The sequence below is a fragment of the Spermophilus citellus genome (genome assembly GCF_964194105.1).
Source record: "Spermophilus citellus genome assembly, chromosome: 1".
In the NCBI taxonomy this organism is placed as follows: Eukaryota; Metazoa; Chordata; class Mammalia; order Rodentia; family Sciuridae; genus Spermophilus; species Spermophilus citellus.
Window position 1 is genome coordinate 12,255,518 of NC_138182.1, and position 13,471 is coordinate 12,268,988.

At 42.8% G+C, this 13,471-nt stretch overlaps 1 protein-coding gene across 2 annotated transcripts in view; it reads right to left on the reverse strand.

The window, feature by feature from the left end:
• Nucleotides 1–13,207, reverse strand: part of UBAC2 (UBA domain containing 2) — a 159,494-nt gene extending 146,287 nt beyond the window's left edge. Inside the window, exon 1 of one of the 2 annotated variants that reach the window (XM_081281050.1) lies at nt 13,008–13,207. In XM_081281050.1, the coding sequence (XP_081137176.1) occupies nt 13,008–13,185 (178 nt within the window). In that variant the 5' untranslated portion in view covers nt 13,186–13,207. The remainder of the gene's footprint in view (nt 1–13,007) is intronic. The other variant, XM_081281049.1, reaches the window with a different exon arrangement.
• Nucleotides 13,208–13,471: the final 264 nt, after the last annotated feature.

Genomic DNA, 13,471 nt, shown 5'->3' on the forward strand with positions numbered 1-13,471 from the left:
ATTTTCATAGCAGAGTCTACTGAGTATGCCAAAAATTGGTAAATCAAACGTGGGGAGGTTGTCCATTGTTTACAATTTTTTTATAAAGGTAGCTAAAACAAGTGGTACAAACCAAAACTGAAAGATGAATGGCTAATAAAAATGAAACAGGCCAAGTGTAGTGATGCATACCTATAATCCCAGCAGCTCAGGAAGCTGAGGCAGGAGGATCGAGAGTTCAAAGCCAGCCTCAGCAAAAGCAAAGTGCCAAGCAACTCAGTGAGACCCTGTCTCTAAATAAAATACAAAAAGGGATGGGGATATGGTTCAGTGATCAAGTGCCCCTGAATTCAATCCACAGTACCAAAAAAAAAAAAAAAAAAAAAAAGTTAAAAGCAATCCCCAGCACCACCTAAAAAAAAAAAAAAACCAAATAGGCAAAATAAAGGTATTATGTCTATCTACAACTAAAAATATTTTTTATAAAAAGATTCTCAGCACCACATACAAATAAAATAACCTATTGACAAAAATTATTAAAAATCATTATGCTCATTGTTATAAAAGTTTGGTGAGAAACACATGCTCCTAGACTGGTCAAAGCATAAAACCAAACAGCCTTTTGGAAGGATTTGGCAATACAGATCAAGAGCTTCACAATGCTGTGACCTATAACTCCACATTAGTGATTATTTCCTTGGGACCAAATCAAAGATGTTATCATAACCTACTTATAGACATATTCAACTTAACATGATTTCTCAATGGGGAAATACTGGGGCGGGGGGAAACATTTTAGTCTGATAAAACAATATAATCAATAACAAATGATTTTTTGTACATTTTATGCTCAAAGACAATGTTGGGAGAACATAAAATGTACATTCAAATGCCATTTCTATATAAAACCAAATATACATAAGTTATACATACATATATGTGTGTGTGTATCTCTGTGTGTCTGAGAGAAGAAAGCAAACCCACGCATGGCAAAGATTAGGAGAATAAGAACTAAGCTATCAATGCTGGTCATCCACATGGAACAGTAACTATGTGAGACTGGTCTTTTCTGTTATATATTTGTATAATTTCTTTTTTTTTATATTTTTTAGTTGTTGATGAACAACTATTTTATTTTATTTGTATGTGGTGCTGAGAATCGAACCCAGTGCCTCATGCATGCTAGGCAAGTGCTCTACAACTGAGCCACAACCCCAGCCCCTATTTGTATAATTTCTGTATTTTTTTAAGCAAGCATGATTCGGTTTTGTAATTACACAAAATTTTAAAAGTTTATTTTGAAGATTGTTAATGACATGGATAAATGCATTTAAGAAGGTTAAATGAAAAAAGCAGAAAACAAAATTAGCCCTAATTTTGCTTTTTAAAAATGTTTACATAAACACACACAAAGTGAAAATTTGCACAACAGCAATATATAAACAAAGATCAAGTCTGGACAGTACAAACTGAAATTTATGTTTCTTCCTTATATTTTATTTTTCATTCCCAGTAAGTTTCAGAAACTTACTGAGTTAATAAAGTTAAAACAACTTTCTTTTGTTGCATGGTTAAAGGGCGTTCAAAGGTTAGTGTGCACTGTCAATCATTATTCAGTCAACAACACTCCTGACCTAGTTGGCCACAGAACCCTTTCCAAATATAAGTCTACTCTTTCCACTGTGTCATCATACATTCAAGGGACCAAACTGACATATGACTAGAAAATGGCCTAGAACAATGGCAATATAACTTACAAGGTCTTAGGATAAACATCTAAGGAAAAGAAGCATGATTTAAATGAGGATTAAATTTTAGTTCTCATTTATATTAATAATTTAAGTGGGGGTAAAAATTCCAGATACCCCTCAACAAGTATCAATGTTTCACAAAGTTTATTTAAAAAACGCTGGAGGTAAATTATTTGTCAAGTTGCACTCACTAAAATTCTACAGAAATACATTTTAAAATTTGCTTAATGTGGGCTGGAGATGTGGCTCAGTGGTAGATCACTCACTTCGAAGGTTCAAGACCCTGGGTTCGATCCTCAGTACCATATAAAAATAAATAAGTGAAATAAAGGTATTGTGTCCAACTACAACTAAAAAATAAATAAATATATATATATATATATATATTTTTTTTTTTTTTAAATCTGCTTGATGTAAGGTAGGTTCCACTTTAAGTACTGAAACTGATGCTGACACAAGCAGAGAGGAAAAGGTGGAGAAGGAAGACATAACTTGATAAAAGAAGGAAAGAAAGAGGAACACACACACAATAAAAACAGAAGTTAGTTACCACAAGCAGATCCTATCAGGATAAAAACATCCCTACTGAAAGCAAGCTGGATACTGGTTCTGACGCAGGAAGAAAGAGGGAGACTCAAGGACCGAAAACCATCAGAAAGGGCAGAGCAGAGTTAACAGCCGCAACTCCAAGCAGAATGGAAAGCAAGGTGACAGGGCTGTCACGCAGATTCAGAGCTGGTGTTTTCACTGCCAGCATATGAAGATCTCAGTAGTCAAGAGCAACACCTGCAGATGCTGAGAAGACTGAGAAGCAGTATAGTGTGCAACACAGAATATGGGCCAGACTGGCCAAATCTAGTCTCGCTCCTCGTCATGTGACCTCTGGAAGCACACCTGACTGGCTGTGCCTCAGCTTCCTCATCTGCATGTTGCAGAGAATACTATATTAACTCGCAGCGACGTTCTAAGAAATGAATACATGTAAACTGCTTAGAACAGTGCCCAGCATGTAGTTAAGTGTTCTGTACGTAGAATTAATAGTTAACACTTACTAATTATTGATTGAAAAGTGACAAGAAACACAGATATGCAGCACTTTGTTTAAATGATGATTCTTTCCCCAGGTATTTGTCCTAAGGTTTTCGAGTTATCCTGCCATTGCCATCTTCCACTAATTCACTTTGTTCCATTGTCCTAGATGTGAATGACAAATATTATAACTTTGAATAATTATTACGCTTGCATAACTAAAAGCTACAGACTTAACAGGTAAAAGGGACTCAATTTATGTCCCTTTATTAATGACATTTCCCTTACAGGGACTTAACTATTAATGTGGCATGACACAGTGGAAAGGGTATACAGGCTTTGGAGGCAGGCAAATCTGGGACAAATCAGCTCTTCCACAAACTAGCTACATGATCCTGGACAAATTATTTTCTGAGCCTCTATGTACTCATCTGTGTGGGGACGGGGTGATGCAGGGAAAGATACCTATCCCCACAGGGCAGCTGCGAAGATTAAATGTAACGAGTATAGCAATATTTCTCCCTTAAATTGCTGGTGACATTTTACATTCTGCAGCTCCAAGCAGAATGGAAACTCCTTTGGGGTTGGACTTTGGCAGTATGCATCAAAAGTTATGAGACAATGCACTTTCTTTAACCTTTCACTTCTAGGAATATCTGAAAATGAAGATGCTCTCAGCTTCATTACTACAGTAGCAATGAAAGGAGAAGAGAAACACGTAATTCTGGAAGGCCATCCAGCAGGGGGTGTTTACAAGGAGGAGAAAAGCAAAATATAAACAATAGACACAGGTATTACATTTTAGAAGATCCTGTTTAGTAAAATAAACAAGTTACACAGTCATATTTGAGTGTAATTAAGTTTATTTTTACTTATTTAGTTGTTCATTTTTGCACTGGAAAAACAAAACACCCAAATTCCAATAAATGTCATTTTATTTCTTCCCATTGTTTTTCTACTTTTCAGAAGTTCCTTTGATGAACATGTACTTTTTTTATAATAATAAAATCATTATTATTAGTTATTTTAAAATGAGAACATGAATGTATAGGTAAAGATGAAGAAAATTAAGTGAAATGCTAACACTTTCTGTAATCTAGTTAATCTCACTTTTACAATTTTTAAAAGCACCGTTTCTTAAACTTGTCCCACTCTAGTTAATATCTACCTTTCTTTCTTAGCTAAATGTATGAATAAATAGACTTCTTGGGCATTTCAGAAGTCCCCAAATGCCCAAAGTCCCCCAAATCTTCAGCTATGTGGAGAACAGCTTACCCCCAAGAGTCAGGCTCTAAAGGCAGAAGTTACACAGGGTTGGGAAGCCCAGGCCTGGTTAAGCAGAAATGAATAGACTTAGAGTCACCCTTAAAAGAACCAGCAAAATGATTCCTGGCCCATAAAACAGAAACCCAACTAAAACAAATGATAAAATTGGGAGTTTCCTCTGAGGTACCAAAATACAAGGGCTGCTGCCTACAAAAGGGAGGCCCCACCCCAAAATGCGGAATTTATAAGGCTGCCAACAAGTCCAAGCTGGAAGAAAAAAATCTTACCTTTGAAGGCTGAAGTGTTGATTACTCTACTGAACTGGAAACTTAATTTTTAAAATGAGCCTGTTTTATGGTTTCTGTTACCTAAGACTACCACCACTTGACTGATCTTGTAATTACTACTAAATCCTGAGAACCCAGGAGAGTGGCTGGCCCACAGGCATGACCATAAGTGCCTACCTGGTGACTAGTGAACTGAAGCCAGAGGGGGCAGCCACAGGCCTGACTCCTTCTCACACAGGCATAACGCTTCCCTATCTAAGGAATACTTAAAGAGATGGTGAGACCAAAATGCAGAGCTACTTATCTTCCACAAGTTATGTGTTCAACACAATGAACACATAATTAAGAATATGTCAGTAAGAACATGGTTTGGTCCTTCCTGCCAGTGTGAATAAAGGAGCAGCCATGCTAAGTGCTATAGATGTCCATTTCACCATTATGTGGAGACAGAGTATTCAGGTTCCTGAGCAGGATTCTCAGCTGAAATGAAGGTGGGTGAGATGCAGACCTCCAGCACCCCCACCAGTCTTTAGGGCTTGCCCATCTCTTCAGTGAGATATGTCCATGTCACAGGTTGACACCAGTGGACCTCAGGATCATCAAATCTCTCTAACTGCATCTGACACAAGGCTCCCTAGCAAATAGTTTGGATCAGGTAAACAGTTTACTCAGGAAAAAGTTGCAGCTCAGTTGAGCACTGCATCTCCCACTTTAAACTGATCCAATTGCACTGGTTCCCTGCAGTGCAGTGTGAGGAGCCATTCTCACAAGTGACTGGGCGACTCCCGGTTTGGGTCTGAGGCGTTCTGGCTGTGTCGGAACTTTCCCGGCCCTCTCCTGATGAGAGAACCCATCCGTGTGGGGGTGTGACTGACCACTGACCCCGGGGGCCCAATCACTGACCCTGACCTTGGAGTGCGGTCCCCCCTCAACCTTCATTGGATGGAATTCTCCCCTGAATTTCTTGTTCCCCAATAAAAGGCTACTCCCTGGCGTGCTCCCTCTCTCTCTCTCCTGCTAGCCCTGAGTAATCCTTGCTGCCCTGCCGGGCGGTTAGACATGGGAACCAGAAAGGGGAGCCCTCTCGGACCTGGCAATAGAAATAAGGTAACTGAGTCTGTGTGTTTTATTTCGATCTCTGCTAGCTAACTTTTATGCCAAGAACCTCATTAATGAAACCATTGCGCTGGCCGCATGGTGGAGTGCAGTGAGAATTTTGGTTAGCAGGACACCCTGGGTACTGGCAGACTTCTGAGTCTTCAAAGGGCTGAGTCCAGCTGTGTCTCATTCAGACTCACCTGACTGTGTAAACACACAGGGATCCCTCCAATCTATATCTACTCCACCTCTGATTCACTTCTTACCCCTAAAGACAGCAGGTTTTGCCCTGACAGACACTCTGAAACTGCTCTCCTAAAGCAACCAATGACCCATTAGTGCCAAAAAAAGATTATAAAAGAACCTAACTAGATGTGCTCAGGAGATAAGAGGAGAACCAAGGAAGTAGACAAGGGGATGGAGATTCAAGAAGAATTTCAGAAACAAGTGTTCAAGGCCAAACACAACAGAACATTTCCTTAAGATGAGGACTGAGAAGCACCCATTTGATTCACTGGGGTGGATAACAATGGTCACCTCCCCCAGGGCAGCTTGTGTTGCAGTGAACCAAAAACACAGCCCCACACAGTAGGTGGCATCAAAGAACAGCAGGCCAGCTACAGAGGACTAAGGAGTGAAGAAAGGTGAGCGGCAAGCAGAATTAGTGAAAATCATCTTTCAAGAAGTACAGCTGTGGGCTGGGGATGTGGCTCAAGCGGTGGCGTGCTCGCCCGGCATGCGTGCAGCCCGGGTTCGATCCTCAGCACCACATACCAACAAAGATGTTGTATCTGCCGAGAACTAAAGAATAAATATTAAAAATTCTCTCTCTCTCTCTCTCTCTCTCCTCTCTCACTCTCTCTAAAAAAAAAAAAGAAGTACAGCTGTAAAGAGGGCAGCCCTGATTGGGAAGGTGCAGGTAAGATCAATGGAGGGGTGATGCTTTTGTATGTAGACACTCAGGAGAAGGATCCAGTTAAAAACATTCAGACCCGACTGAGCATTTACCAGGGAAAATCCCAGAAGTTTTACTTTATTAACCCTTTTTGTCCTCCTTTCCACCATCAGAGATCCGAAGGACAGTTTGACTCACCAAGACAAAGATGCACACCATGGAGAAGGGAGCAGCAAGTAAGAGGCTCCTTACTCAGGGAGCCTCAGAGAGCCACTGGAGTACCCGCAGGAGAAGCGTCATCAGCTCTAAGCATGAGCCAGCTCTCTCTCAGAGAGGATGGCAGAAGAAACGAGTGGCACTAGAACAGGCCGGCAAGGAAGAGGGAAGTGCAGATGGAGGCAGACCCCAGTCAGAAGGCCACTTCCTGCTTTAGATGGGAGGAAAGGAACAAGGCTGCATGTGGGGAGAAACAAGGCAGGCAAGACCCAGGAGGTATGAGCACCCCAGTGACAGCCTGATTCTCTCCCTGGGTGCAGTGCAACAAAGACCAACTGGGAATAATCTTGAGGTTAGAGAGGAAGTGGACACGCAGAAGGATGGCCAAATCTAAGAAACTTAGTTAACTAAGAAATAGTGCTTCAGAGCTCAGCTTCAGTGTGCTTCAGAGCTCAGCTCAGTTTAGACACCAAGATTAACACAGGACTAGGGTTTTGCTCAATAAGTACACCAGGGTGGCTGGTGGCAGAGAGTCTGGATTGGACCACAACTTTGAAAATTAACCCTGGGTTACAGTCTGGATTCAGAAGAGATGCCAGACACAGGCTGATGAACTGGAGATGAGGAGGAATCCATATCTGGCAATCACAGTGGAGTGGGATGGTGAAGAATCCAAGGGACACATATTTACAGTGAAGAGGGCAGGTCCAACTGGACTGAAAAAGCAGTCAGTTTCTCCAAAGAAACCAGCCCTCTGCCAACCCTGTCATCTCCTCGTCTCTACCTGTCCCTTACACAAGGGAAGGGCCTGAAGTTCTGTCCTCAGCTCTGAGTCCACTCACCAACACTGCAGCTCTTACCCACATTCACCACCTAACTCCCACCTCGCCATGTTTAGTCCAGCTCCAAACCCTACTCTCTAGTGGCCCCTGTGTACCTCCAACTGAACTTTGCAGACTTTGACCTTACATGGGTCCAAGACTGAACTCATCTTTCCCCCAAAACAGCTCCTCCTTCTGTGTTGGTAACTGCATAATCTACCCAGCTGTCTAATCCATTAATCAGAGTCTTCTTCAATTCCTCTTCCTCCCCATAATCCAATAAGCCTGACTGAAACCACCTACCTACCCAAACACCCTTCAAATCCTTCCCTCTATCCCATCCATTCTCACTGCTAGTATCTTTTTTTAAAATATTTATTTTTTAATTTTAGGAAGATACAATATCTTTAATTTATGTTTATGTGGTGCTGAGGATTGAACCCAATGCCTCACACATGCTAGGTGAGCGCTCTTAACACTGAGCCACAATCCCAGCCCCTCACTGCTAATATCTTAATTGGGCCTTCGGCATCTCCCCACTGGACTCTAACTGTTCTCTCTGCCTTTCCTGCTGGCCACCTTCTTGCTTTGATCTAAATGGTTGCTCATTTGAATCTCCCAGGGAACCTTTAAAAATATCAATTTCTTAAAAAAAAAAAAAAAAAGAAGGAAGGAAGGGAGGGAGGGAGGGAGAGAAAGAAGAAAGAAAGAAAGAAAGGAAGGAAGGAAGGAAGGAAGGAAGGAAGAAAGAAAAGAAAGAAAGAAAAGAAAGAAAGAAAGAAAAGAAAGAAAAGAAAAGAAAAGAAAAGAAAAGAAAGAAGATCTGATGTCCACATTAGCCCTTCTGGATGTGACCCTGGGGATGGGACCCAGCAGGTGTACATCCTGAAAAGTACCCTGGTTGCTATTTTACTGCTGAGACAGGTAGCATTTAGAATCACTTCACCATCATCAATAGTAATTTCCTGTCTTCCCTCCCAGAGCAATGAGCAACATGCCTGCCTTGGGCCTGTGATGGTGATCACCTTCTTCTGCTTCTCAGGACGTGGTCCTATCACTCATTCCGGTATCTTCAAGAGATCCTCCCCACTGAATCTTTCCCAATAATGAACAAGCCAAAGTTTCTCTCAACTTAAAGCAAATTTCCCTTCACTGAGGCTCCCACCACTGCAACTCCTTCAAGGTCCTTCAGGACTGATACTCTTAAAGGTGATTCCCAAGCTTACTGCCTCCTTTTTTTATTCTACTCATTCCTTGGCCAACCATAATCTCACTCACTTCTCTCCCAATTACTGGATAAGCCATTCTGGAAAGGCCCTAGATTTCCTCTTTCTTTCCAAAAAAGGTCACTTTTAAGTCCTTTTCTGGAAATCTCTGCAGCATTTAAGGCTATTAACCACTCCTCTGGAATTCTCTGCTCCTTGGCATTCTCCCACCTCCTTGGCCAAGACTCAGTCTTTTCCCCAGCTCTGCCTCTTCTCCCTCCTCAAATGTTAAAATGTCTACAGGTCTGTCTCCATGTCCCATTGCCCTCTGGCAAACTCACCACACACCACAGAAGCTGCCCACTACAGCCATAATCAACAACCCCCAGAATTCTTTACCAGGCCTTGCTCCATCCCCTACAGAATCTCTCCCCACTGTTATGCCTGACAAAGTCTTACTCCTCCCTGAAAAAAAAAAAAAAAAATCATGCTAAGTGAAATAAGCCAGTCTCAGAAAATAAGGGTCAAATGTTTTCTCTTGTATGTGGAAGCTAGAGCAAAAAAAGGAAAAATGGAAGGGAGGATCAGATATCATAAAGATATAGGGAAGATCAGTAGAGTAGAAGGAGGATATCAAGAAAGGAGGGATGCAGGCTGGAGCTGGAGCTCAGCGACAGAGCACTTGCCTACTATGCGTAAGGCACTGGGTTCTACCCTCAGCACCACATAAAAATAAACAAAATAAAGGCATTCTGTCCATCTACAACTACAAAAAATAATTTTAAAAAAAGATAGGAGGGATGGAAAGGGGAAGAAAATGCAGAATGAATTTTTAAAAACCATGCTACATGCATATATAAATATACCAGAGGGAATTTCAACTTTATGTATAAGTAGAAAGAACCAATCAAAAATAAATAGATAAGTGAAAGGAAAATCAGTAGAGGATGGAAAAGAGAGGAACAAAGAACTGAAATTAAATTCTAAGCATGTACAAATTTGCCAAAATAAACTCAACTACTATGCATAATTTTAATGCTCTAATAAAAAAAAATGTATATATGTGGGCTGGGGTTATGGCTCAGTGGTAGAGTGCTCACCTAGCACGTGTAAGGCACTGGGTTTGATCCCCAGCACCACATGAAAATGAAATAAAGATATTGTGTGTCCACCTATAATAAAAAATAAATATTTTTTAATTGTATGTATGTACATTTGTATCAGCTGCACTGTGCAGTCTGACAACTGTGCCTCCCCCCAGCAAGCCACCCATTGCAATAAACCCACTACACTACCACTGCACTGCCCTGAGCACAGCTGTTCTTTTCTTTTTTTGTCCTCCTCTCAACACTGAACTCTGAGAACTATACCTGGATACATAAAACATGGAATTAAAATTAATGTTGGTTGAGTGCATCATTGCACAGTGAATATTTGAAGTGAATAAATAATGGAAACACCAATGGAAATAAATGTAATAAATGACATATGTTACTCAACATAGAGTTGAGTGCCAGCATTACTCTGTGAGCAGGAATCTAATATGAGTCATGAACACTGCATGCATTTTTACCAAGGCATAACTGCATGATGGGTCAGAAAGCAACAGTTTCAAAGACATGGTCACAAACGCTCTTGCCATGATTTACTGCCCTGGTTGAAGTTTTCTTTGGTAACCTGAAAGCACCCTATTGCACCTGCTTTGCTCTTTGTGCTTGGTGTTCCCTTTCTTCAAAAGGAATTTTTCTCAACAAACTCTGATGTGGCTAGCTTCTTCACATTATTTGGTTCTCAGTTCAAATGTCACCTTCCCAGATATCTTCCCTGACCACACATGTTAAAGCTGTACTCCACATAACTTCCATTTTTGCCGTAACATATTACTATGTAAAAGCATTTTAATTACTTGTTAACCTGTGTAATGCTGTTTCTACCTTTTTTAATCACATTATCCTGTTCATGAACTATATGGGTATTCAACAGACACCTGCTGAGTAAATGAACGGGAGAAAGTAACACAAAAAATGGGAAATACTCAGGTGCAAGAAGTGGTAGGGATTTCTTCCTTAAAAAAATTGTTGTTCTCCTGAGTGCAGGGGTAGACCAATGGATTAGCCTTCTTTAGGATAGTCAGAAACAGAACTAAGACTTACAAATTGGACATATAATTTCTTATCTAAAGAAAATCACTTTGCCCCCAGGGGGATCTTTACTAGAAAAAATAGTCAACACATGGTTAACTGTCCTGGAAAAATGGCCTAAACGCGGGGGATAGTAGGGGATAGGAAAGGTAGCAGAATACAACAATTACTAATAGGGCATTATGTAAAATTGTGGATGTGTAACCGACGTGATTCTGCAATCTGCATTTGGGGAAAAATTGGGGGTTCATAACCCACTTCAATCTAATGTATGAAATATGATATGTCAAGAGCTTTGTAATGTTGTGAACAACCAATAAAAAAAAAAAAAAAAAAGGCCTAAACGCCATCGTAAGCACTGAACACAAGGACCAAGACTTAGTCATCACTGTGTTCCTGGTACCTAGCACAATTCACAGCCCACAGTAATGCCCAAACTATTCGTTAAATAAAACATGGCCTGCTGGGGTTATGGCAAGCACTCTACCACTAAGCCTGTGTGAGGCGCTGGGTTTGATCCTCAGCACTACATAAAAATAAATAAATAAAATAAAGGTACTGGGTCCAACTACAATTAAAAAAATATTTAAAAAAAAAAACAAAAAACCATGGCCTGAAGAGGAAGGGTCATCCTATCATTCCTACACTGCAGAGACACTTATTTTAGACACAGGACAAGATAGCTGAGGAGGAACCCTGGGAATAGGCCTCTCCCCAGGCAGCAGTTTGTTTCCTAGAATTCACCTACCTGTTCCATAGGGAATAAAGAATTGCCTTCCCCAGAGTCACCCTGCATCTAATTTGGACACACTTTGTCCATGTAATCTAATGGCTAATATGGTTCAGCAACTAATAATTGATTTCCCTCTTGCCTTTTTAATTTTTTATATGTCTTTTGATTGGCAAGGATAGCTCAAAATGCTGAACAACTAAAACTGAAGGATCTTACAGTTAATTTCACATCTACCAGTGTAGTGCGATCCCAGGAAAACCACATTACCTTCCTGAACTGTCAACTTCATCACCAACTGTAAGTTCTTCATCCAAAGGGCAATTTGAGAAAGATTAATTAACTAATTATTGTAATGGACTCTGGATCCAATGATGAAAGACTCCATAAATCAAATTATAAAACAAGGAAAATCATAAATGTTAAACTCACTTCAAAACATAAAAAGTTAAGAAGTGAGGAAGATTTAAAATGATGCCTGTGGTCGAGACAATAACTCACTCTCAAGACTTAAAACAGGTATCCTCAGGCTGGGGTTGTAGCTCAGTGGTAGCACTTGCCTCGCAAGCATGAGGCAGTAGGTCCAATCCTCAACACCACATAAAATAAATAAATAAAACAAAGACATTGTGCCCATCTACAACTAAAAAAGTGTTTAAAAAAAACAGGTATCATCAGAAAAAGATTCATGATATTCACAGCAGAACTTACTATTTGGAAATGTCAGGCTTTTCTGTGTTCTGGCAACATCAACTACACATACTAGCAGTGATGAGCGACTGCAAAACTATAGCTGTTCAAACAGTTCAGAGCTGGTGTATCAGTGTCTAATCTCCGCACTGTTCGGTTGACACACTCCACTTTGTCGAAAGGCAATAAAACAATGCGGTGTGAAAAAGTTGTTTCCAAGGCTGTTGCACACACCTCTCTGACCTCCGCCTGCTGACCACCGCTGACACTCCAACAAAATTCAGCACACCCAACAGCGAAGTATACACTCTCTGGCCAGAAGACTTCCTAACTTCCCTCCACTTTAAAGTATTTTTGTTTGTCTAAAAACTCCTCAGGAGGACTGAGGAAGAAGTGTACCTAAGTAAACTGAGGGGTCGGCTCCTGAAACAGAGGTTGAATTCTGCACGTGAGGGTCCCACTGACCCTAAATGAATGGGGAAGGTGACAGTGATGGGGGCAGGCTTCCAGCACCACCTCCACCCGGACAGCCTCTACTCTCAGCCTGGCACCAAGCCGCCAAGGGCCTGAGGCCGGGCCACGAGAACACGGGACACCCAGCCGGACCCTAACTGCCCGGCCCACCTGCAGCAGCCGCTGGAGCTGCCGCGCACCGCACCTGGGGCTCACGATGGGGGCCGAGCTGGCGGCGCGACGCCGGGACCACTCGCCCCTCCTGGCTGACGTGGGGACGAAGCCCGGGGACCCCAGAGGCAGGAACGACCCAAGTTGGGGCGCTGGGATGAAGGGCCGGCCCCCCAACCTCCTGCAAACCCAAGGATCCCCGCTGCCCCCGGCCTCAAGGAGGTGCCCAAGGTAGCGCGTAGGCGGCAGTCAGGACGGCGGGGGCCGGTACTCACAAAGCCCACTGGAACCGGTGCTGGTAAACATGGTCCCGCCGGGCCCGGAGCCCCCGCGGGGGTCAGGGGGAGGGGAAGCGGAGGTGGAGAGCCCCGGAGACGGCGCAGGCGCACTCCCGGCGGGGCGGTGAATCCGGCGCGACGGAGCCGCTCCAGGGCCTCCGGGCGAATGGCGCATGCGCGTCCCGTGGGGCGCACCCGCTCCGCCGGCGCCCGCCCTTCCTGCCGCGGAAGGGAAGTGCGTGCGCCGCCGACGGGGATCTGGTGTCCGGGTTCTTCCGACGGCTGCGGCGCTGTTAGGAACGGGTGAGGGATGGCGCGGGGTACGGCACTCGGCGGCGGCACTTGCGTGCCCAGCGCCGTCCCACGCCCCAGGAGCCGCGATGGCTCCGGATTCCTCTGTAAAACACAGGCTCTGGGCCCTCTTCGCGACCTCTAACCTCCCGGACGGGCTCGGGGCGCGT